This window comes from Tachysurus vachellii, chromosome 9 (genome assembly GCF_030014155.1).
Source record: "Tachysurus vachellii isolate PV-2020 chromosome 9, HZAU_Pvac_v1, whole genome shotgun sequence".
Lineage (NCBI taxonomy): Eukaryota > Metazoa > Chordata > Actinopteri > Siluriformes > Bagridae > Tachysurus > Tachysurus vachellii.
In genome coordinates, this window is record NC_083468.1 from 99,834 (window position 1) to 126,764 (window position 26,931).

The 26,931-nt window shown below is 40.0% G+C and overlaps 1 protein-coding gene across 4 annotated transcripts in view; it reads left to right on the top strand.

Moving 5' to 3' along the window:
* The window catches only part of cntn5 (contactin 5), a 111,086-nt gene that overhangs the window by 63,881 nt on the left and 20,274 nt on the right, over nucleotides 1–26,931 (top strand). For 3 of the 4 annotated variants that reach the window (XM_060878763.1, XM_060878766.1, XM_060878764.1), the window contains exons 7-14: nucleotides 4,464–4,667; nucleotides 9,067–9,169; nucleotides 12,396–12,577; nucleotides 13,472–13,608; nucleotides 15,353–15,482; nucleotides 16,610–16,754; nucleotides 23,268–23,395; nucleotides 23,848–24,023. In XM_060878763.1, coding sequence (XP_060734746.1) covers nucleotides 4,464–4,667; nucleotides 9,067–9,169; nucleotides 12,396–12,577; nucleotides 13,472–13,608; nucleotides 15,353–15,482; nucleotides 16,610–16,754; nucleotides 23,268–23,395; nucleotides 23,848–24,023 — 1,205 coding nt within the window. The remainder of the gene's footprint in view (nucleotides 1–4,463; nucleotides 4,668–9,066; nucleotides 9,170–12,395; nucleotides 12,578–13,471; nucleotides 13,609–15,352; nucleotides 15,483–16,609; nucleotides 16,755–23,267; nucleotides 23,396–23,847; nucleotides 24,024–26,931) is intronic. The other variant, XM_060878767.1, reaches the window with a different exon arrangement.

Consider the following 26,931-nt stretch of genomic DNA (forward strand, 5'->3'; position numbering starts at 1 on the left):
CCAATCAGAGTCCAGAACTCAGCAGCAGTGTGCAAAATGATAATATTTATATAATCGAATCTCAGATTGTATCGTTTGTTGTATTTGGTTTGATCTAATTGGTCTCAGTGTTAGCTTTAGCAGCTAAACGTCTTGTTTGCAATATAAATGTGCTGTTGTTTGTATGTTAGCTCAGATACTTGTCAGTCCCAGGACATACAGTTTATTTGAAATCCTTCATTGGCCATCAGAGAGACAGAACATACTGGTCTGTGCTTTCTAACCTGTCAAATTGCAGAAATGTGTCAAATTAAACCTAGTACATACTTTAAGATTAAATAAACAGGTTCAAGTTTAAGTGTTCAGTGTTTTGTCTCAGTGAACAAAACAAACATTTTTAACTTAACAATTAACAGCTACGAGATTCAGTCAAATAATGTCTTGGCATTTACTGTAAGTCCTGTGCCTCAAAGCTATATTATGATAGAATTAATTCAGCTCAGTTTTATTCCATTTTGTATCCAGATTATAGATTTATATCTGAGACGATATGAGGAAGAAACAGGAATCAGAAAAAAGTAACCAATCCTCATATTATTTTATTGTTTCCTTACTTTTGTAAAGCTGCTTTGAGACATTGTGAACTGTTAAAAGTGCTATACAAATAAATTGAATTGAAATGGAATTGAATCTGTAAGACACCAGATAATGATAATATTAATCATTACTCATCTACGATATATAATACAACCTTAGGGTCATCGCTGATTTCAGTGGATTTATAGCTTAAGATTATCCAAGGTGAAGATATACATTGATTAATGAATGAGACTTGAGCAGAATTTTTAGCAAGTGCATTTAATAGGCTTTGAGAACAATCATCTTAAGGGTATCTCTCTGTTGCCATCCACAGTAACCTCAAACCAAATTTTAGAATATCCAAAGCCATCCCAGCTGCAGCGAGGGATTCTCAAGGCAAGAATGTTCCAGCCAAAAGGTAGACATCTGATCAAGCAGCAGAGGTAACTTTTAGCTTGACAGAGAAAAAGTGTGAGAGAGAGATTGAGAGAGAGAGAGAGAGAGAGAGAGAGAGAGAGAACAGATACTGGATATGCTCTTTCCTGAAATGCTTTAATAGGATGTACATTGTGAGAGAGCAGGGGCTTGCTTGCAAGACTAGCTATGACACCATGAATAAAATAAAAAAACTAAATAAAAGGGAGAGCTAGAAGGTGATGACATGAGGGCTTATGAAGGCTTATGAGGGCATATTAGCGCTTATGAGGGCTTACTTGACAAAAGGGCATGATGGCTTACTTGGACAAAAGAGGTCAGACAAAAAGAAGTCACCATTTACATCTATGATAACTGTCCATTTAACAACAACATATTCTAGTTTATCAGGTAGAACAGCATGGCCAATGGTGTCAAAAGCTCAGGTAACACCAGCAGGGAGACACAACGTGTCTGCATAGAGGTCAGTAACAGGTAATTTACCACTTTAACCAGTGTTGTATCTGTGCTATGATGAGGCATAAATCCTGACTGACACATTACATCAATGTTATTTTTATGTAAGCACTTAGTGACAATAAGGACAGATGTTACTTTTTTCACATATTGTCCGGTGTGAGCCATCAAGAAAGCAGACAGATCCAATCTGAGCAAAAATCTTAATTTTGCAAAGGAGTAATGCGATTGTAGCTTCAGAGAAGAGATTTTCCACCCTGTGATGAAGGCCACTCCTCCTCTACTGAAGTTAGACAGCGCTGATCAAAGGCCCTTAATGAGTATTTTTCTCCTGCCAGACTGATCTATTTGCTGTACGATCATTGCATGAATTTCATACACCATTGGTTTTCTTTGCATATCGAGTGTTGTCAGACGTCCAGGTGCCGCTTCGTCTGGACGGTGATTAATCTGAGAAGCTGTGGCCCTTTTAAGAGATTCACATTCAATTTCTCAGACACAGGACCAAATGTCAACTGAATAAACAATGAATATTTATCTCATAAGCAAAACTCCTTTGCAAGTGCCATGAACAGCGAATGGCAAGCACAATGAATCAGATGTTGTGGAGTTCAGTTGTTCTCTCCAACATTCAGGAACACTGGGGTTAGTGTCATTTCTCATCACAGCAGGACTGTTCTCAGCAGCCTATCATTCACACAGAAATAAATATTAATCCGGTGTTCATTATTAAATGCTTCATGAATACTGCTGCAGTACACAGAAAGGAAATGCTGATGATGTTCTAAAACTTTTCAAGTATAGAGGAACAATCAGCACAGTCACATGTGTATCATGAAGAGGTCACAAATGTATGGTGTGAAAATAAGGAATGGAACTTTTAGATCACAAAGACTTCAGCTTTCTGGTTCCTTCACATTGTTTTAGACAAATAAAAGTGAGAATAATATCCTGTTTACATCTCAGTGATTCCACATTATTTGTAATAATTTTGCCACTTTATTTTTATAATCATTTTGTTAATGGTCCTGAACCCTCCTACAAACTATACCAGCAAATGAAAGACAAATTAACCTTCAAGTATATTTATAAATCCTAAAATAATCTCATGCAGCGACTTACTTTCAGAGCACGCCTAAATAGTAATTACCCTTACAGGCAAAATTATAATAGCTATAATCTCTCACATCATCACTGTTTTACTACTATAAAGCACCACTTGGTATTTCTTTTCACACACACGTCCATGTGGATTGCAGGACTTTCCTCCCGATAACAACCAAATGCTAAAGAACTAAACATTAACTTATGGAGAATGACTAAAAAGGCAGATGATGGAGTGACAGCGTTTATATCTGTTATGATTAAAAAAAAGTTATTTTATGATAAAAAGAAATCTGAACAGAGTTTTAGGTTGATCCTAAGTCTGTAAGCTAGTGAACCAGCATTAATATATTCATCTATAGAGACTTAAAAGCACTTGTATGTTGCTCTGGATAACGGCATCTCCCAAATGCTGTAAATGTAAATGATATAAATGTCAACAGGAACAAACAAGTTCACCAAATGTAATGAAGGGCTGAAGCCAGTTGGTGTCGAATCTATAAACTTTAATACAATCAATCAAGCAGACAAACTAAAACGTAGACAAGTGCAACTTCAAAATGACCGGCACAGGATTGGGAATTGCACGGTGGTACTGTACCATTACAGAATCCACCCTTTTTTCCTACTTTGTGGTGTGGGACCATGGGGAGTGGTTTCTATAGGCCATAGGGTGGCTGGGGTAACATTCTCACCTGATCACAGATAGAGCAGGTCTCCATGTAGTTCTTAACATTCAAAGTCAAAAAAGGTCCCCAAAAGGTGTACTGGAGGTACAATGGACTTCTGGGTAACCTGAGCTTAGAGCCACATGAACCCATTGCATGAATTTTTGCCTTAAGTCCTTGAAAATATACTGTTTATATGGGGGCATCCTGAAGGGGTATTGTCAAAAGTTAGGGGCTTGTTTACTGGGTCATGGCAATGAGAGAGGGCATCAGCCTTGCTATTCTTAGTCCCTGGGAACATGGAGCTACATAAAAAGACACAGAGCTACAGACATTAAGTAAGTTATCCTAGAGACATAAAGTTCTTTATGTGTAACCCAGTACAGTGTGAGACAGTGTGAGACAGTGTGAGACAGTGTGAGACAACAGACAATACAAAACACTACAGGACAAATAGGCAAAATAGCGTTGATCAGTGTACAGTCTGTAATTGAGCACTGTGTAACATAAGAGGATATAATAGCAGCAGTTGGTGGCAGCACTGACATATAACATCTTATTGGGTGTAGCACAAACCCTCAAATCATGTTCTTATTTTGATTTCTTTGGAATAATCTGAAATTAAATAATATTTTATAATATTTAGTTATGAATGAAATGTTTGAGACCGTTGTGATGAGTGAAGCAGAATGATGCTTTATTAACTTCCTCTTGGGATTAAACACGTGCTAAATGTGTTCATCATTTTTTTCCCATGTTTTCTTACAGAGAGACTGAATAATGTGGTTGCTGTAAACTCGAAACAAGCTGTTGCTTTTATTTGCGCCCTGTACTTGTAATTTGTTCACCCGTGTGTATATGATATCCTGTTTACATCCTGCAGGGCTTTTTAATGTTTAATGTTTAAGTCACTAAGCACTTAGACCTGAACATTTTTCTCTGGCGTGTGTTTTAATGCTTCCTCAGTACATGTAAAGTAAGAACACAGCTTGCTCTGAGCTACAGAACATTTGTATATTGTAGCAGCTCTTCTATACAGTACTGCAGTATTACTTGAAGAACAAAAGATTAAAAAAAAAGAACATTATAAACTAAAACATTACACACTGTTCACAGTTCAGGATTAATCATTTAAAAGCCCTGCTATAATCAGAGAAGCCAGGGAGTCTGTTAGGGGACAGCGAGGTTCTCCATGGGGTTTCTCACGTCTGTCTCACCTGCACTTTGGCCATCCTCCTTTAGAGATCATCTACAGCTGGGTGTTCAATGAGTTTCCATCATTTGTGGCTGAGGACAGTCGACGCTTTGTCTCACAGCAGACAGGGAATCTGTACATCTCCAAGGTGCAGCCCTCGGACGTAGGGAGCTACATCTGCCTGGTGAAGAACACAGTGACCAACGCCCGAGTCCTGAGTCCTCCTACACCACTGACACTTAGAACAGATGGTGAGATCAAACACACACACACACACACACACACACACACACACACACACACACACTCACACACACACACACAAATATACAGCCACATTTTAAATCATATAGATATCTCTAACCTATCACCATCGTGTCATTCTAGTCTAGGTTGATTTTCTAAAAAAGATTACAGTTGATTTGCTCATTAAATCTCCACACTGCTAAAACAGAGACAAATTCTGCAGCTGAGTTGATCAACATAGGAAGAAAAATGGCTGCAACACTAAATTTCTGACCACAAAACACTGCAGCTTCTGTATTAGATCCTCTGCTTCATTTTATATAATCATATACATTTACTGCTCACTAGACCAGCTTCAGCAACACGGTTCTTCACAGGTTCACGGTTCTTCTCTCAGCCTTTTTGTCCTTGTAATTTTGTGGATGTCTGGACATTTGTGCTGCACAATCAAAACACTAAAAGTTTATACAGTGCATTTTAGAGATAATAAATCAAACCAAATCATTTTCTCTACAGAACATCTGGAAAGGTTCATCACCACTAATAGAATTGTAAAGTATGAAAAGCATCAGTTGAAGGAGATATCAGTTCTTTTTTTTGGCTTTCTTCACAGAGACATGTTTTATCTTTAGCTGTAGGGCTTCTGTCTCTGCTTACGATGCACTCCTGTGTGAGTGGCCCCCAGGGAAATCATGTTCTAGAGCAAAATTTATCGAATCACTGGTCCTGTTCATGAACAGGCCTTGGATCTTTTTATAGCGTTCTCCCAGGGGCCGATCAGAAGAACCGAACTCTTTCACACTGAAGCTTCAGACCTTTTTCTACCATATGAACACACATGAGCCTCATCACCTGTAGCTCAAAGTCAGACATCGCCCACCATCCTCCATCTGCGTGCAGCTTGCCTGAAAGAACCTTGACGGGAGGAGACAATCACTGATGTCTGGAGGTCACTGGGGATTGTCTCTCTCTCTCTCTCTCTCTCTCTCTCTCACACACACACACATACACAAAGGATAACTGCAGGATTAAAATGACCTTGTTGCATGAAATGCACTGAGTGCTAAACACATTAGCATGCTAAACCAGATTTAGGGAGAGATGGAGAAGTGGAATCCAGACGGATGTGTTTGAGCCACAGGTTGTTGAAGTGCTGCTGCTAAATGACTTTGTGTAAACAGCCTCTCAGGCAACGTGTCAGAGAACAGCACATATATTTTCCTTTTTTTAGCTGCTTCAGGAGAAGTTAGTCACCCAGAAAAACAAACGTAGCTGATGGGAATCTTTATCTGTCCTGCAGCTCAGCACATGCATTATCTTGTCCCTGGCTGTTCTGTGTGGAACCTTCAAACCATCAGTAGCCTGAATGACTTTGGTACTAATAAACTCTGCTGAACGTTCCATATATTCTCAGACTTGCTGGTTAAGCTGGAGTTGTTCCAGAGATCTTCCTCACTCCACTGGGACAAGGACCCTTGCTCCTTATCAGGATTCCTGTGGATTGTTCCTGTTTTTATCATTCTTGGAGCTGTTAGCTGTTATAAGGTTCAACATCATGGGTTCCTCTAGAGGGACAAGCTGAAGAATTTTGATCATTTTTCAGATGATCAGGTTGCACAGTGAAATTAAATCCATAAAGAAAGCTTCAGGTTTTGTTCATGTCTGCTTTCCTTTTACAGTACTTTCATCTTCAGCTGTTAACTATCAGCTCTAACTAACTGTTCAGTGTTTATTCTGTTTGTTCCTCTCTTCTTTCTGATAGAGAATGTTTCTGCTGATCTCCAGCTTTGCAGCTCCTTTGTAAATGCGTCAGTGATCATTATGAGTTCACTGGATTTAGTTGCTCGAACAGAGAAAAAGCGTCTGGTTTAAAAAGGGCATCAACAACAACATTCATCTTCAGAATGGCTTACATGCAAGGCCGGGTGTATCGCCCTCCACACACACCTCACAATTAATCCAGCTACAGCTACAACTTTTAAATTAATTAGTGTGAGCTGGAGTTATGACTCTTGTAGTGTGGGGACACAGGACACACAGGAGACACAGGAGACACAGGACACTGCAGTTTTATTTTAAATCTGCTTTTCTTTATCAGCTGGAATGTAAATTAATGCTACATAAGAGAAGCTTCACCTCTGTCCCTCTACCACTGTGAAGATCTTAAACAGACTCGGGATTAGTGCTGAATCTTCCTCACCTCGATGTCTAATGATTTATCATCGTACAGCAGAGTTCTGCTGAAACAACAGTCATTCTAAAGAAACCTTCAGCTCACATTCAGGAGGACGTGTGTTCTGTCTGCTTCAGCTCTCATTCTTATCGGGTCGTTACATCTGTCAGGACTGAAGTGAAGGTCAAACACAATGCTGGCTTTCAGCATTCATCACTCAATCAGGGAGGATGTTCCTCTCAGGGTTCTGAGACACACATAATAAAGCTGCTTATTTTGCAGCGAATGAAAAACAGGAATCGTTTTCATGACAACTGAATTTCACATAATGCCCCAGACCTCATCTTCTGCTCCTCTGAATGCTAAACCAATAAAACTTTTCCTTTCAATCACAAAACTCTTCTTTATAAGAGGACGTTTCTTTATGAATTCTCTTCATGATGTTAGCAGCTTGCTGTAAATATTAATTATAACATGGTTCACTTTCAGAATGTCCTTTAAAATGATGCAATCTCTTTTCAGAGAATTCACAGAAAGTTATAAATTCAGACAAGGCGCAGGAAGTTTGCACACATTTAGCACAAAATAAGGAAGAGAAGGAAAATGTAATTTAAAGCAAGTTTTTTTTCCACATTTTTTCTTTTTCACACTCGTTGCTGTTTGTACTGAGAGTTCAGTGAGGTGTGGATGCTGTTCTCCAGCTCCATCTCTGGACCTCAGTGGGTTTCACCTCCACATGGCCGTGTTTCTGTCTGTATTGTTGTTGGAAGATCTTCATGCTCTGAGCTGCACATCCACTAATGTCCTGATTCTTTGTTATGGTCTCTAAACATAAAACCAGACCTTCACAGTACAGCTCTGAAATTAGTTGTACTTATAAATGAATAACTACATGTTTGTAGGTCACATGCAAAAGGTGCTGTTCTTCACCACAGAGTTTCAAACCTCCATAAATAAGTAATGTATGGAAAATGTATGCAATCGTTTCACGAACACACCTAGAATCAGCCCTGAGTATGACCTCCAGTCTTCAGTGTGAAAATGCTCTGAACCTCACAGATGTTTCTTCATGTTCAGAAAACTGAATCGTTTTATTTATAAAACTCATGAGAGAACGTTTGGGAGCTGAAAGCTTCTGCCTACATATAAAATTGTAAATGTGAAGTGAAATATCATCCACTTGGCTGAGTTTGAGACACACTTTTGTTTCCCAGCGTGGCTCCAGGTCGAGGTTTTCATAGAAAGGTTATGGATTGCTTTAATTGTTATAAATTAGACATGAAGCCAAGTGATTTTTTTTCATTAGCTGCAATATTTTAAAAGCTTTGAGCTGCTGATGGAGGCCTGGACTTTTATCAGTTAATTATTTCTGCATGGCACAACAAAAGAAAAGGAAAATTGCTTTGCATCAAACAACCTCATTGTAATCTTAATAAATGGATTAAATTGGGATCCTGTTTGTTTCAGCTCAGCCAGCTGAGACTCTTTCCTATCAGTGTCAGTCTCTCCACACATTAAATATCATACGGGGAGAATATCAAATAGTAAAATGTTGGAAATGGATTATACACAGAGCTCTGCTCATGAGCTGCAAATGTCTAACACGCAGGAGATTGAAATTGAAAAGGAGAAGAAAAGAAAGACAGAAGCAATTTTCACATTTCTTATGTTCGCTTTACGAGTCGAGTGAGAAATTTCAGTCTGATTCACATCCTGTATGAATCATAACATTACAGGTGTTTATGCTGCGAAATCACACAGGAACTTATAATCATAATAATTAAAAAATAAATAATAATAATAATAATAACAATAATAATAATAATAATAATAACATACATATTAACAGGATAATTAGTAAAGAAGGGAATCTGAGACTTTCATCATCAGTGCAGACGTTACAGAAACGTGCAGTCAGCCGTCACGTGTTTTTCTTACATTTACGCCAGAGCAACATTTTTTAACTAATTTTTTACAAATGAGCAATTAATAATTAAGGGCCTTTTACAGGGGCCCCACAGTGGCAGTTTGGTGGACCTGGACTTTGAACTCACAACCTTCTGATCTGTAATTCAACACCATTAAACTATATCATTACATATTTCAGCTAAAATACAGAAAAACAAACGGAAACTCAAAGGAAGAGTGAAGTGAAAGCTGTAATGGAGAACTGTGTGTGTGTGTGTGTGTGTGTGTGTGTGTGTGTGTGTGTGTGTGTGTGTGTGTTCTAGGTGTAATGGGGGAATATGAGCCCAAAATTGAGGTGCACTTTCTACCTACAGTTCTGACGGCTAAAGGAGCGACTGTGCGACTCGAATGTTTCGCTCTTGGAAAGTAAGTTTCTCTCTCTCTCTATTTTCTGTCTCTCTCTATTTCTCTCTCTCTATTTTCTGTCTCTCTCTATTTTCTGTCTCTCTATTTTCTGTCTCTCTGTATACATCTTGTTTGATTTAAAAGCAGCTGATTGGATGATTAATGAGACTTTGTCCTTTATGGCCTTTGGCATTAAGCAGCTTTACAGAATAATACATTCAGGATATAAAATATAACACAACTAACAACATGAAGAAAAAAAAATAGAAAGAAGAGAAAATAATAAATCCTTCACTTCATTATTAATTATAAATGTTGATGAAAACGATTTAAAGTTCGGACTCTTTCACTTGGACCTTTTTTTACTACCACAAGCTTCAGGTCATTCAGACAAGGTCAGGATCCGAGTGACGCTGAGCTGCTGAAATCATACTGTTAAATAGTTCAGGATGAAGAGATAAAGAACGAGAGAGCAGAGAGGAGAGGTAAAAAAAAAAAAAGCTCTTTACTTACCAGGCTTCATTTTTTTTTGTGACTGCTTTTAATCTCTATTTGTTTTGGCCAGAAATCCCTCAGTGATAAATGGAGTTGGTCAATGTGAGACAAACGCCAGGAGGGAGAGAAGCACTCAGAGGGTTAGTGTTAGTGTTAGGGTTAGTGTTAGGGTTTAGGTTAGTGTTAGTTGTGTTAGTGTGTGATGTGTGATGCGTGTGTGATGTGTGTGTGATGTGTGTCTGAAGTGTGTGATGTGTGTCTGATGCGTGTGTGTGTGTGTGTGTGTGTGTGATGTGTGTGATGTCTGTGTGATGTGTGTGTGATGTGTGTTATGTGTGATGTGTGTGTGATGTGTGTGATGTGTGATGTGTGTTATGTGTGATGTGTGTGTGATGTGTGTGTGATGTGTGTCTGAAGTGTGTGATGTGTGTCTGATGCGTGTGTGTGTGTGATGTGTGATGCGTGTGTGATGTGTGTCTGATGTGTGTGTGTGTGATGTGTGTCTGATGTGTGTGATGTGTGTGTGTGTGATGTGTGTGTGTGTGTGATGTGTGTGATGTGTGTGATGTGTGTGTGATGTGTGTCTGATGCGTGTGTGTGTGTGTGTGTGATGTGTGTGATGTGTGATGCGTGTGTGATGTGTGTCTGATGTGTGTGTGTGTGATGTGTGTCTGATGTGTGTGATGTGTGTGTGTGTGATGTGTGTGTGTGTGTGATGTGTGTGTGATGTGTGTGTGATGTGTGTCTGATGCGTGTGTGTGTGTGTGTGTGTGATGTGTGTGATGTGTGATGCGTGTGTGATGTGTGTCTGATGTGTGTGTGTGTGATGTGTGTCTGATGTGTGTGATGTGTGTGATGTGTGTGTGTGTGTGATGTGTGTGTGTGTGTGATGTGTGTGTGATGTGTGTGTGATGTGTGTGTGATGTGTGTCTGATGCGTGTGTGTGTGTGATGTGTGTGATGTGTGATGCGTGTGTGATGTGTGTCTGATGTGTGTGTGTGATGTGTGTCTGATGTGTGTGATGTGTGTGTGTGTGTGTGATGTGTGTGTGTGTGTGTGTGTGATGTGTGTGATGTGTGTGTGATGTGTGTCTGATGCGTGTGTGATGTGTGTGATGTGTGATGCGTGTGTGATGTGTGTCTGATGTGTGTGTGTGTGTGTGATTTATTATCTCCCTCCCCTGAGCTCTACTCAGTGTGACAGTCCTGACTCAGAAACATTGAGATAACCTCCAGCTAATAGCCTTTGTTTATAAAAGCTCTAATTAAAACTCATTTAAATTCAATTAACATTCTCATCTGATGCTAACGATCTCGTGTAATATATCTGTGGTGCTGAAGGTGAGGAGATCTGTGAAGTCTCTCGTTTTATAAATATTTTACAGTCTATCACTTTATCACACGTTATTCTACTTCTTATTAAGTTCTTATTAAACCTTTAGACTCGGCGCTCAGACAGAGTTTAAATCCAGACAGTGCAGAAATGTCGCCTGGTTCTTTATTCACTAATAATTACAATAATAATAATAATAATAATAATAATAATAATAATAATAATAATAATAACAATAATAGTAATAATAATAATAATAATAATAATAATCATAACAATAGTAATAATAATAATAATTACAATAATAATAATAATAATAATAATAATTACAACAATAATAATAATAATTACAATAATAACAATAATAATAATAACAATAATACAATAATTATAATAATAATAATTACAATAATAATAATTACAACAATAATAATAATAATTACAATAATAACAATAATAATAATAACAATAATACAATAATTATAATAATAATAATTACAATAATAATAATAATAATTACAATAGTAATAATAATAATAAAACAAATATAACGATGCACATTTTGCAGTGAAGCGAAATTTCATCACTTCGGATCAACCAAAAAGAACTCTACTGGCAGAAAAGTTCACCAGTGATTTGTGATGGTGAACATTGAGCTTTTTACTCTGAGGTCCACAGCGTGTGCAGCTTCTGCTGGTTGTGTTTAAAGCTGTTCAAATATCATGATTCTGTATTTTAGAATTCGTTATTTTAGAGTTCTGTATTTTAGTAAATTACATCATATAAAACGTCCTGAGTCTGATGCAGAGTCTGATGCAGAGTCTGATGCAGAGTCTGATGCAGTGACATCAGGTTCATCTGCTGTACAGTTCAGTTTTATCTGGAGCTGCACATCATGTCACATGTTTCTCACTGGAAAGCTGACGAGGCATCAGACTGCAGCAGCACTGATGCTGTCAGACAGAGCAGTTTATCTTCACATGGTCCAGACTCTCGGGTCACATCACACACATCCACCTCACACACACCGAGACACAGAGCGTGGAGCTTCTTTTATCTCTACAGTTGACCCAAAGACTCGTGAAACAGGAGCATCTTCAGCAGTGAGGATTCTCACCAGCAAATAGGAAATGGTCCTGAACATCTAACTACAGTATTTTTTGTTTAGTTTATATTAATCTGATGCCTTATTGTTTCTATAGCAACAGCTCATTCATAGGGATGCTCTAGATAAGCAAATAAAAGTGTGTGAAATTAGTGTTTTGTAAAGAGCAAAAAGCAGATTATTAAAATCTCAAAGCCTGTAGCTTCAGCTCTGTCATTGAGAGGAAGTGTTGCATCTACATGAGCAAGAGCTCTTCGTTTTTATCTGAATTTTGTCATCATTTATCATACGTCTGTTTCTGTGTCTCTCTGTCAGTCCTGTTCCCACCATCACGTGGAGGAAGATCAATGGGAACATTCCAAAAAAGGCTCGACTCCGCAAGTCTCAGGCCGTGTTGGAGATTCCCAACATTCAACTGGACGATGCAGGGAGCTACGAGTGTAAAGCCGACAATTCCAGAGGAGGAACGTCCTTCAGGGGACACGTCCAGGTGTACAGTAAGAGCTGTTTATACTGAGACAGAGAGACAGATGATGAAATAAAATAAATAAATTGTGTTCCACACTCTGGCTGAAAGAATGGGACTGTTCGTCTCGCAGGAAAAAATGAATCCATGCCATCTTTCTTCTTATCTCTGTTTCAGACTTGATTAGCAGTAAAGTGTTCTAACTATTCTCACTAAAATAACGTTTTGTGTAACAGATTTTCTCGCCCACTTTTCTGTATTAATCGGTTGCAGTTTAACGTTCAGATTAACCAGTGTTGTGATGTCAGGACTTTCTACAATAATCAGCTCACACTCAATCCCCGGAAATATCTACAGCTTCTGCACTGTTTTATTTAGCTTTTATTTGTTTCTGCTGTTCTGTGTTAATAACATGAGTAGAGTTCACACCTGAGTGTCTAGGATAGAGAGATCTAATATAAGGAATCATAAAAGCTAAGATAATTTAAAAGCTTAAAAATAGCACTTGATCCAGTACATTTTGCATTTTAAAGATTTTTACATCATGATCAAACTTGTGTAAACTCTAAACCCTAAGATTCTAAATCAAGGTCATAGTAATATTTTCTTTTGAACTTAAATTGGCACTAATTGCTGTGTGTCGTACACTGGCTAGCATTTAGAGCACATCACATCGGTTTAATCAGTGCAGACTGTGTGTAGAGTTTATTGTAGCTTTAAATGATGCCGTTAAATATAAAAGCAAAAACTTCCCTGGTCATTTCATTAAAAGGAAAAGAATAAAAAACTCATTAAAGTGATAAGCTAGAAATGTACTGTGTGTGTGTGTGTGTGTGTGTGTGTGTGTGTGTGTGTGTGTGTGTGTGTGTGTGTGTGTGTGTGCTGTATTAAGACTGTCTCATGTTGTCTTTGTGTCCCCTTTAAGTGCCACCGCAGTGGATCAGTCTGATAAACGACTCTCAGCTGGACAGCGGTGATCAGTTACACTGGGAGTGCAGAGCCACCGGAAAGCCCCGCCCCTCTTACCACTGGTTACGCAACGGAGAACCGCTGAACACACAGGTGCACACACACAAGGATTTTGTTGTGTGATGATGTGTTCAATTCAAGTACAATCAAGAAGTTGTCATTTTGATCATATATATATCTGATGCAGTACAGAGTGAAATTAAAGATCGTTCCTCCAGGTGCTACATTAAAACAGTGTAGGACAGTGAGTGTGTGATGTGAGTGTGATGAGTGACAGTGACGTGACATACAGCTAAGTACGGTGACCCAGACTCAGAATTCGTTCTCTGCATTTAACCCATCCAAAGTGCACACACACAGCAGTGAACACACACACACACAGCAGTGAACACACACACACACACAGCAGTGAACACACACCCGGAGCAGTGGGCAGCCATTTATGCTGCGGCGCCCAGGGAGCAGTTGGGGGGGTTTGGTGTCTTGCTCAAGGGCACCTCAGTCGTGACCAACCCGAGACTCGAACCCACAACCTTAGGGTTAGGAGTCAGACTCTCTAACCATTAGGCCACGACTTCCCTCTGTGATGTTGAGTGATGTTGAGTGATGTTGATAGTAGTGGTGTGATATTGTGGTGTGATAGTGTGGTGTTGTGTAACATGTGGTGTGTGATATTGAGTGTGATGTGCGTGTGATGTGTGTGTGATGTTAATAGTGTGGTGTTGTGTAACATGTGGTGTGTGTGTGATGTGTGTGTGATGTTAATAGTGTGGTGTGTGTGTGATATTGACTGTGATGTGTGTGTGATGTGTGTGTGATGTTAATAGTGTGTGTGTGTGATATTGAGTGTGATGTGTGTGTGACGTTAATAGTGTGTGTGTGTGTGTGTGTGTGTGTGTGTGATATTGAGTGTGATGTGTGTGTGATGTTAATAGTGTGTGTGTGTGATATTGAGTGTGATGTGTGTGATGTTAATAGTGTGTGTGTGTGTGTGTGATATTGAGTGTGAGGTGTGTGATGTTGTGTGTGTGTGTGTGTGTGATATTGAGTGTGATGTGTGTGATGTTAATAGTGTGTGTGTGTGTGATATTGAGTGTGATGTGTGTGATGTTAATAGTGTGTGTGTGTGTGTGTGATATTGAGTGTGATGTGTGTGATGTTAATAGTGTGTGTGTGTGTGTGTGTGTGTGATGTGTGTGATGTTAATAGTGTGTGTGTGTGTGTGTGTGTGTGTGTGTGTGTGTGATATTGAGTGTGATGTGTGTGATGTTAATAGTGTGTGTGTGTGTGTATGTGTGTGATATTGAGTGTGATGTGTGTGATGTTAATAGTGTGTGTGTGTGTGTGTGTGTGTGTGTGATATTGAGTGTGATGTGTGTGTGATGTTAATAGTGTGTGTGTGTGTGTGTGTGTGTGTGTATGTGATATTGAGTGTGATGTGTGTGTGATGTTAATAGTGTGTGTGTGTGTGTGTGTGTGATATTGAGTGTGATGTGTGTGTGATGTTAATAGTGTGTGTGTGTGTGTGTGTGTGTGATATTGAGTGTGATGTGTGTGTGATGTTAATAGTGTGTGTGTGTGTGTGTGTGTGTGTGATATTGAGTGTGATGTGTGTGTGATGTTAATAGTGTGTGTGTGTGTGTGTGTGTGTGTGTGTGTGTGTGATATTGAGTGTGATGTGTGTGTGATGTTAATAGTGTGTGTGTGTGTGTGTGTGTGTGTGATATTGAGTGTGATGTGTGTGTGATGTTAATAGTGTGTGTGTGTGTGTGTGTGTGATATTGAGTGTGATGTGTGTGTGATGTTAATAGTGTGTGTGTGTGTGTGTTTGTCACAGAGTCAAGTGCAGACACTGAATGGAGAACTGATCATACAGAAGGTTCAGCCAGGAGACTCAGGGATGTACCAGTGTGTCGCTGAGAACAAATACGGAACCATTTACTCCAACGCTGAGCTGAAGATTCTCGGTAAATCGGCGCATTCACATTTCACACATTTTATGTTCAATTCAACACCATGTGAGAGATCTACACACACGTGTCCAGTATCAGAGCTGTGTAACAAACAGAGGTACAGCAAACACACACACACACACACACACACACACACACTGTCTTACTCTTTAGGACAAGTGATGGACTGAACCATGTCCCTAACCTTTAACTCTCAGTTGATCAGGTGAATAAAAATGAGACAAAGTGTAAGTTGCTGTGGATAAGGGGGTCTGATTAACACCTTACATATACAGTAAATATAAATATAAATATAAATATAAATCTAAATATAACCTCAGCACAAAGTTTTTTAAACACTTTATTTTGCTTTTCCTGTTCTCTATGAGCACCTATGTGAATGTGCACATTAAGAGCTCTCCAAGTTTGCACAGTGTTATGCATTTATTTGGCATCTTGGTTCAGTCACAGGACTCACACACACACACACTGTACATACACAGACACAAACACACACACATACACACACAAACATACACACAAGTACTGGTGCTTAGGTAAAGTTTTAGCCCTGTGTTTTATGGTTGACATTAGACATGATGACGTGTGTGTGTGTGTGTGTGTGTGTGTTTGCCTTTGTGTGTGTTTGCCTTTGTGTGTGTTTGCCTGTGTGTGTGTGTGTGTGTGTGTGTGTCTGTCTGTGTGTGTTTGCCTGTGTGTGTGTGTGTGTGTGTTTGCCTGTGTGTGTGTGTGTTTGCCTGTGTGTGTGTGTTTGCCTCTGTGTGTGTGTGTGTGTGTGTGTGTGTGTGTGTGTGTGTGTGTGTGTGTGTGTGTGTGTGTGTGTATGTGTGTATGAAACTGCAAAGATGTGTAAAACTGTAACACAGCGCTGACACTGGAGACTCACCACATCATACACAAACGTCCCTGTGAATGATCTGTTGCTATAGAAACCATAAGGTATCAGAGCGAGTACATTAATATAAAGTTGTGATGTTCAGCTGCTCTACTGTCAGAGCTGCTGTTCTAGAGAATTAATCAACACCTGAGCACCAATCAGAGTCCAGAACTCAGTCATGTGATGTGGAGTAAATGGTGATAAATGATCTTCTTAATGGTGTGTAATTGTTTTTTTTCTCCAGCCTCAGCTCCTGTGTTCAGCTCTAACACAGCGACCATCATTGCCACCGTGGGTAAAGACATTTCTCTGGAGTGTCGACCTCGAGCTTCACCCAAACCCAGAATCACTTGGAGGAAAGGAGACAGAAAAATCCAGAGCAGCCGGAGGTGAGTCGAGTCTGAGATGCACAAATCCTCCTCAGCTTATCGTGTTAATCAGCGTGCATTCATTTACATTCATTTGTGCTGAACACTTTCTTAATCAGTGTTTACGCTGCTGATTACAGCCTGAGCCTGTGGACACGCTGCTAAGTGTTTGTCCATGCTCAGAAAACAACACTGAGGATTTATACATTATCGATCTGCCCTATTTCAGGGAAAAAACTGAATTCCTACAGACTCCTAATGAGCTGAACACAGTCTGAAACCTGTGTTTATTATCATGTCATATTTAGTGTGAATGGAGCAGGATGTCATCTCAACATTACCATGACAACGAGGAGTGTGTGAGTCTCATCAGTGTGTTCAGCTTCTTCATCACACTGCTTGAGTTTAACGTGTTTTAAATTGATCTCTGTATCTGAAAAACCTTTATTATTAACAGGTTATTAACTGAACACCACAAGTCTGAATCTGTCCATCATGTGTAGCAGGAAGAAAAGTGCACGAGAGAGAGAGAGAGAGAGAGAGAGAGAGAGAGAGAGAGTGTGTGAGAGAGAGTGTGTGTGTGTGTATGTGTGTGTGAGAGAGAGAGAGAGAGAGAGAGAGAGAGAGAGAGAGAGAGAGAGAGAGAGAGAGAGAGAATGTGTGTGTGTGAGAGAGAGAGACAGAGTGTGTGTGTGTGTGTGTGAGAGAGAGTGTGTGTGTGTGTGTGTGTGTGAGAGAGAGAGAGAGTGTGTGTGTGTGAGAGAGAGAGAGACAGAGTGTGTGTGTGAGAGAGAGAGAGAGAGTGTGTGTGTGTGTGCGAGAGAGAGAGAGAGAGAGAGAGAGAGAGAGAGAATAACGTTTATTAACACTTCTCAGATGAAGGTGTTCAGTAGTGTTACTGACATCACATGCTCTATTCTGATTGGACAAGGTGTGTCACATGACCTTCACAAACTAAAACTGTTATCTATTTAACTAATCACTTCTAACCAATAGAATTAAATGTGAAGTTCTTGCTGTTTGTTTATTTTATTATCTTTTTTTACACTTTACTGTTGATTTGACTTTTATTTAGTTTTATTTTCTCAGAGCGAGTTCGTGGTTTTGTCTGATTCCAAACTTTATGAAGATTATAAACAAAAGCTGCTGAAATCTAATGCAAAGTAAAATGGAGCAATAAACTAATGTTCTCAGCAAGAAGAAGATGGATAATGAACCTTCTGAATTCCACCATGACTGAGCTGCTCTGTAGTTCTGCAGATCTCACAATTTGGTCTTGTTTGTGTTAAATATTCTGTGAGCACTTTTTCTGAACATTGTGTAAAGCTTTGATCTGATGTTGGTGATTCTCCTCACACTCGCTCTGAGCTGCCGGTTTCTCCTGTAGAGCTTCACAAGGTTTTGATTCTCTCTCTTTCCAGAGAGACCAATTAGGTTCCTGTTCAGCTTCTCATTTTGTCTAAGGCTCGACTCCTGGCTGCTTTTCCACCACACTGACAGCCTTTAAATCTTTACACCTAATCCAGAAACAGTAACTCCACTTGTCCTTAGTCTTCATAAACTCTCCCTTGGAACTGCTGCTTTTTCTCCTCTGACTTCCTGCTGCATTAGATTTAAAACCCTGCTGCTGCCTACAAAGACAATAAGACTCTTCAGGTCCGAACACCTCCATCTTCTGTGCTGCTCCTCATGTTTGATCACGTTATGAGTTATTCTGTAGGAAAGCAGCACTCACAATAAGGGCTTAAAATTCCACACACAAACCTGATGCACTGCAGAAACATCACTCACTTATTAGACGTGGCTGAAAAAGTCATGAATCCACTTTGAGTTATAAAAACAACTTCTAGCCTGAGGATGGAGTTTATTCTCCGACTGAGAGCCATTTGATATTCAACACAGGACACAAAGGTTGCACTTACAGCCACGGTCTCATTTATACCTGCAGTCCATCTCTCTCTCTCTCTCTCTCTCTCTGTCCATCTGTCACTGACAACTGCTTGGAGATTCAGATTGTATCTGGGTTGCTTGCTATGTTGATACGAGAAAACTAAAAAGTTAAACTAAATAAAAGTTTTATTCATATAACTCTTTTATATTTGTCCCTAATAAGTGAATCAGAGGTTCATATGTCCTTAAGATCATATACACACTAACACACACCCATGTGGGCAGATCATATACACACTAACACATATGTGGGCAGATCATATACACACTAACACATATGTGGGCAGATCATATACACACTAACACATACTGTATGTGGGCAGATCATATACACACTAACACATATGTGGGCAGATCATATACACACTAACACATATGTGGGCAGATCATATACACACTAACACATATGTGGGCAGATCATATACACACTAACACATATGTGGGCAGATCATATACACACTAACACATATGTGGGCAGATCATATACACACTAACACATATGTGGGCAGATCATATACACACTAACACATATGTGGGCAGATCATATACACACTAACACATATGTGGGCAGATCATATACACACTAACACATATGTGGGCAGATCATATACACACTAACACATATGTGGGCAGATCATATACACACTAACACACACATATCTGGGCAGATCATATACACACTAACACATATGTGGGCAGATCATATACACACTAACACACACATATCTGGGCAGATCATATACACACTAACACACACCCATGTGGGCAGATCATATACACACTAACACACACATATGTGGGCAGATCATATACACACTAGCACACACCCATGTGGGCAGATCATATACACACTAACACACACATATGTGGGCAGATCATATACACACTAACACACACATATGTGGGCAGATCATATACACACTAACACACATATATGTGGGCAGATCATATACACACTAACACACACATATGTGGGCAGATCATATACACACTAACACACACCCATGTGGGCAGATCATATACACACTAACACACACCCATGTGGGCAGGATTCATATAGTCAGTGAAGTGAGTGAGGATTTTACACGCAGAGAAAACAAGCACAGCTGGGACTCACTTGTTTATATCATCTTCCATGAGAGATGAAGATGCTGCTTCATTTGTTAAAACACACACACACACACACACACACACACACACACATTCCTACATCTCAACAAACCTGTGCTGCACAATTTTAGTCTCTGACCCTCCAAATATTTATCACATGGTGTGTGCCTGCAAGTGGCGGCTCATATTATTTACTGGCTTTTTTTTTGCTGACTCTGGAGCTGTAAAGCAGCAATTTATTCTGAGAAATAGACCCTGTGACATGCATGGGCTTTTAAAATGGTTCAGCAAAATGGCCAGAAGCCCCCCCCCCCCCCACACACACACACACACACACACACACACACACATACATACACACACATACATACATTCAGCTATACATACACATACACACACACACATACATACACACACACATACATACATTCAGCTATACACACACATACACACACACACACACATACACACACACATACACACACACATACATACATTCAGCTATACATACACACACACACACACACACACACACATACATACACACACATACATACACACACATACATACATTCAGCTATACATACACACACACACACACACACACACACACACACACATACATACACACACATACATACACGCACATACATACATTCAGCTATACATATACATACATACAAACACACATACACACACACACACACACACACACACAAATGCACACATACATTCAGCTATACACACACACATACAGACAAACACGCACACACACATACACACATACAGACACACACACACATACATACACACATTATTATTAATTATGAAATGATTATACTTTAAAGTGATGTCCTGTGTTTCTCTACTCTGGGGTCCTTCATTGTTCATTCTGCTTTGTGTCTGTAATTAGGAGGTTTGTTACCTCGTTAAACCAGGTGTAGAAATGATTTTTATTCCTCCATCAATCAGATAATAAAAACGTCTGAATGCTGAAGCTTTAATTCTGTTTCGTTAAATATTAGGAATAAAATAAAACTTATACGATTCATACAGATTCTAATGCTGGTTTTAACAAAAGTCCAGTAAAATGTTATTACCGCTAATGAATAAAAACAATAGCGGTAATAACATTTTACTGGACTTTTGTTAAAACCAGCATTAGAATCTGTATGAATCGTATAATTTTTATTTTATTTATAAAATTAAAAAAAAATAAAAAAGTTGAGTATTTATACTCAACAGCTTCTGACCAATCAGAATGCAGAATGCTTTTGATTTCAAATTATTGTCCTGTTTGTGTTTTTATTAAAGAAAATGAATGTAATAAAGCAGTGGTGTCAGGAAGGGTTCGGTGTTAGGAAGGGTTCGGTGTTAGGAAGGGTTCGGTGTCAGGAAGGGTTCGGTGTTAGGAAGGGTTCGGTGTCAGGAAGGGTTCGGTGTTAGGAAGGGTTCGGTGTCAGGAAGGGTTCGGTGTTAGGAAGGGTTCGGTGTCAGGAAGGGTTCGGTGTTAGGAAGGGTTCGGTGTCAGGAAGGGTTCGGTGTTAGGAAGGGTTCGGTGTCAATAAGGGTTCGGTGTTAGGAAGGGTTCGGTGTCAGGAAGGGTTCGGTGTTAGGAAGGGTTCGGTTTCAGGAAGGGTTCGGTGTTAGGAAGGGTTCGGTGTCAGGAAGGGTTCGGTGTTAGGAAGGGTTCGGTGTCAATAAGGGTTCGGTGTCAGGAAGGGTTCAGTGTTAGGAAGGGTTCGGTGTCAATAAGGGTTCGGTGTCAGGAAGGGTTCGGTGTTAGGAAGGGTTCGGTGTCAATAAGGGTTCGGTGTCAGGAAGGTTTTGGGTTCGGTGTCAGTAAGGGTTCGGACTTGAGAGACTAAATAAAGAAGTGGATGTTGAGAGGAACAGCAGCTCCGTTTATCTCCCACTCGCACCTGCAGTGAGGAACAAAGCTCTATAATGAACATGGATTTCTGCTGATGTTCAGTGCTCTACTGTCCTGCACACAGGTCATTAATCCCATCAGTGTGAAAGGAAGAAGCTCTTACTGTTCAAATCCTAAAGCCATAAATGTCTCAGATTCAGACAAAATAACATAAAAATAAACAGCATCATGGTTTTGTCTTGTAATTCATCTCTCTGTAATGGACGAATCCGTGTAGTTGTCTTCATATATTGAGTAAAATAAGAATGTGAATAAATTTTTAAGGCTGTGGAGACGTTTAAGTGAACATCTGGAAGGTTGATTTGCGTTTCCTTGCCAGACTCCACAACGTCTCCTCCTTTGTCTCCTCTCAGGTTTTGTTTTGTCCACTTTTTCTTCTGCTGCTTTTAGATTTGCTCAAATTTCAGGATAAACGTCTTCACACCTTTATCTCTTTCTGTTAGTTCTCATAACCTCATCCTGGGAGAGGAGGAATAAACACTTGCTTTGTAAAGGCATAAAGTGAATAATATTAGATGATGTAATATGGTAGAAATAAGAGAGAATAAATTTTAATAAGCATTTACTTTGTGAAAAATTCCTTCTCACAACTTTAAGTGCAATTAAAGGAAAAATAGAAAACAGGGAAGGTGACCTTCCAAGATCTTCCTTTCTTTTCCTCTCCTCTTCTCAGTGATGTCACTATTTCTGTTAATGTGTGTATGTATACTTGAGAGTGTGTTTCTGTGTGTGTGTGTGTTATGTGTGTGTTGTGTGTTATGTGTGTGTTGTGTGTTATGTGTGTGTGTTATGTGTGTGTTGTGTGTGTGTGTGTTGTGTGTTATGTGTGTGTTGTGTGTGTGTGTTGTGTGTTATGTGTGTGTGTTATGTGTGTGTTGTGTGTGTGTTATGTGTGTTGTGTGTTATGTGTGTGTTATGTGTGTGTGTTGTGTGTTATGTGTGTTGTGTGTTATGTGTGTGTTGTGTGTTATGTGTGTTGTGTGTTATGTGTGTGTTATGTGTGTGTGTTGTGTGTTATGTGTGTTGTGTGTTATGTGTGTGTTGTGTGTTATGTGTGTTGTGTGTTATGTGTGTGTGCAAACTGGACAATTTAAACTTATTTTTCTAAAGAAGATTTAACTTTGTAAACTTTAAATCTGTTAAAATAAATAAATGATCTAATCTCAGTAGATAAATATCTGTGCTGATCCTCAATGATCTGTTCATTAGCATAGAAAATGAGCAGATTGAACCGTTATTGACAATTTTATCTCTAAATCAGTTCTATAAATTAAAGCACAGCAAAACAAACACTGATAAACTTTCTGTTCAGAGTCAGTTTGTGTTGTTCAGAGTCAGTTTGTGTTGTTCAGAGTCAGTTTGTGTTGTTCAGTGTTATTCAGTGTTGTTCCAGGTCACAAGGGGAGTTTAGATTCTACTCAGAGTTAAAAATCAGGTCCAATTCAAAAAGTTAGAACTGTTAACTAACCTTTTTGTGTCCCTAACCTTGTGTCCACGGCCTTGTTCTCACCCCGTAAACACACCTTTCTGATTTTTAACAGAGTTGTGGTTCTGCGTAACAGCACATTGCAGATCATCAACGCGAGCCGTGTGGATGAGGGTAGCTACGTGTGTCGCGCTGAGAATCAGTTTGGATTGGCCGAGATGACGAGTTCACTGCTGGTGAAAGGTTAGTGACTCACCTTTGTTACCCGTTTCCTCGGCCGCGTCTGATTGCAACTTCATTTACTGAAGTGTGTAAAGTAATAAAGAGCATTTTTAATGCAATGCTGTAAAGACTCCTGGGTTAAAGGTTCAGTACTGTACAAAATGTCAATAAAGCTCAGACTTGTGTTTGTTCATTTCACTCTTCAACACTTTGCTCACAACAGGCTTTATAATAGAAATGTCTGATTGTCCACAGAGAAAGAGCTTACAGCAGATTTAGTGTCAAGTGTCGAGAGCAGCTGCTTTACAGGACGATTAAATTCTCAGGGCAGTTTGTGGGAAATCACTGATCCTCTAATGTGAAACTCGTTCAGAATTTTAGCCGACGAGGCTTCCATTGTTAGGGAGATGAATGGAAACGGATGTTAACGCATTAACTCTGTGATACATTCTAGTCTGCTTTTGTCTTTCCAGAGGCCATGAGGGTGGATCTGAGCCCGAAGCGTGTTGAGGTGACGGTGGGGGAAAGCGTGGTGCTCAGCTGTAAAACAACACATGACCCATCGCTGGACATCTCTTTCTTCTGGCAGCTCAACAACCAGCCGCTTGAAGCTCAGCAGGATGACGGCCATTTTGAGTACATCAGAACAGTAAGGACTTCTCTCTGTCCACTCGCTCCAGTGGAGCTGTAACATTAAAGCTAACTGAGATCTGGAGAAGGAGCTGATTTATATTTTAGAAGATTCATGTCACCTGTACATAATGTGTACTGAATAACAAAAAGAACAACAGATCATCTGTTATTTCACTGAGATGGAAACACATTTAATAAATTCATTTCAGAATGATGTGTTACACCACAGAACTGCTGCTGTGTTCTGGACTCTGATTGGTGCTCAGGTGTTGATTAACTTACATCATCACATGACTGAGTTCTGGACTCTGATTGGTGCTCAGGTGTTGATTAACTTACATCATTACATGACTGAGTTCTGGACTCTGATTGGTGCTCAGGTGTTGATTAATTCTCTAGAACAGCAGCTCTGACAGTAGAGCAGCTGAACATCACAGCTTTATATTAATGTACTCGCTCTGATACCTTATGGTTTCTATAGCAACAGATAATTTTTCTGTTTGGTGTGTGTGTGTGTGTGTGTGTGTGTGTATGATGTGCTGAAGGAGTCTCCACTGTGAGCTCTATGTCTCAGAGGTGAAGCTGGAACTTGAAGTTCTCCACATCTTCAGGACAGAGGAGTTTACACTTCTTTGTGTTTCTCAGTAAGAAGCTGAGATTTTTCTCTAATTAACTTAAAGATTAACTTAGACTTAACTTAAAGGGGACGAGTGTTTAGAGCTGAGAGAATAAAGAGAGACCGCTGAGGGGACGAGTGTTTAGAGCTGAGACAATAAAGAGAGACTGCTGAGGGGACGAGTGTTTAGAGCTGAGAGAATAAAGAGAGACCGCTGAGGGGACGAGTGTTTAGAGCTGAGAGAATAGAGAGACCGCTGAGGGGACGAGTGTTTAGAGCTGAGACAATAAAGAGAGACTGCTGAGGGGACGAGTGTTTAGAGCTGAGAGAATAAAGAGAGACCGCTGAGGGGACGAGTGTTTAGAGCTGAGAGAATAAAGAGAGACCGCTGAGGGGACGAGTGTTTAGAGCTGAGAGAATAAAGAGAGACTGCTGAGGGGACGAGTGTTTAGAGCTGAGAGAATAAAGAGAGACCGCTGAGGGGACGAGTGTTTAGAGCTGAGAGAATAAAGAGAGACCGCTGAGGGGACGAGTGTTTAGAGCTGAGACAATAAAGAGAGACCGCTGAGGGGACGAGTGTTTAGAGCTGAGAGAATAAAGAGAGACCGCTGAGGGGACGAGTGTTTAGAGCTGAGAGAATAAAGAGAGACTGCTGAGGGGACGAGTGTTTAGAGCTGAGAGAATAAAGAGAGACCGCTGAGGGGACGAGTGTTTAGAGCTGAGAGAATAAAGAGAGACCGCTGAGGGGACGAGTGTTTAGAGCTGAGACAATAAAGAGAGACCGCTGAGGGGACGAGTGTTTAGAGCTGAGAGAATAAAGAGAGACCGCTGAGGGGACGAGTGTTTAGAGCTGAGACAATAAAGAGAGACCGCTGAGGGGACGAGTGTTTAGAGCTGAGAGAATAAAGAGAGATATGAGCATATGAGTCACTATTACCCATAATCCCTGTTTCTACATCTTAACACAAAAATCACTTGCACTGAAGTGTGTTGTGTCTTTACAGGACTTTAGCTCAGATCTCCATGTTCAGAAGCTGCTGTACTTTTTCAGAGTTGTGTAAGAAAATATCTGAATACTAAAGAAAAGATGGCACTGAGATTTCATGTAACATGGATCACCTGAACAGAAGCAGCAGGCAGATTTTGTGTTAGTCGTCAAAATTTGTGGAAGAAATATTATTTTTCTTCATCACTAAAAATAAACTGTCACTAGTTTCGTCTCAATTTCTCATCTCTGATCTCTTGTTAGCATGTAGCACCTGATCCTGCTTGTGAATTGATGGTGTAAAAGGTCAGCCGTCTCAGGTGTCACCTGAGATTAAAGAGCCTGTGTGAATCATATTGTCATGTTTCTCAAAGCCGCAGGCATGTGACAGAGAGCCTGTAGTTCTACCTGATGGACCTCAAGGAAACATCGTGCTTCTCTCAAAGTTCAGAGACTTATGAGGAGAAATGTCTCTGTTCCCTCGAGTGAGATTTTAGTGGTCAGTGTTTCTGCTGCCGTATGCAGAAGCAAATATCTTCTTCACATTAGCTCTGTTTACTCAGGCATGTAGACATGGTGGCAGCTTGGTGCCCATGTTCTCCCAGGCTCTGCGGGGTCTATATGCCAGTACCTGGATTGGCTACACTAAATTGCTTGCTAGGTGTGAATGTGTTGGTAAGTGATGTCCAATGCAGGGTGTATTATTGCTAGATGCCCAGTATTCCTGGGATAGACTCCAGATCCCACCACCACACTGACTAGGATAAAGCACTGAATGAAACTGAAGGTTCTTTAGTTGTTCTAACTACCACTATGAAACCAATCAGAAATCAGAAACTGCTGGGACATAGTGAGGATTTCAACGGATCAAAGTGCTAGAAATGTTTTTTCTAAACATTAACCAGCATTAACCAGACTGACATAGAGCAGATCCCCTGTAGCAGATCTTCAGTAGCAGAGCTTCAGTAGAGCTCTTTAGTCTAATAACCCTGGAAGAACTGGCTGTTATATAATATAAAGCTCTGGTGTGTGTTTTGCCTGGAACACAGTTTTATTTTATCAGTGTATCGAGACTAACGCAGGTCACACAGCAGCCGCTGCGCCTCATCACGTCTCCAATCATGTTAAAAATCTCCAGTGACTTTCTAACTGGCATTTATCCCTCATCAGTGTCAGGCTGGACGGATGCAGTTCAGCTCAAACTGACTCGTATCCTTTATATATCTGATTAGAGGCAGTGTTCAGCCCCGATACAGGTGTTAATACCAACACTTATCATTTCTCAGCCATGGAGCAGCCAGACACATTGCTGATTGGGTTCTG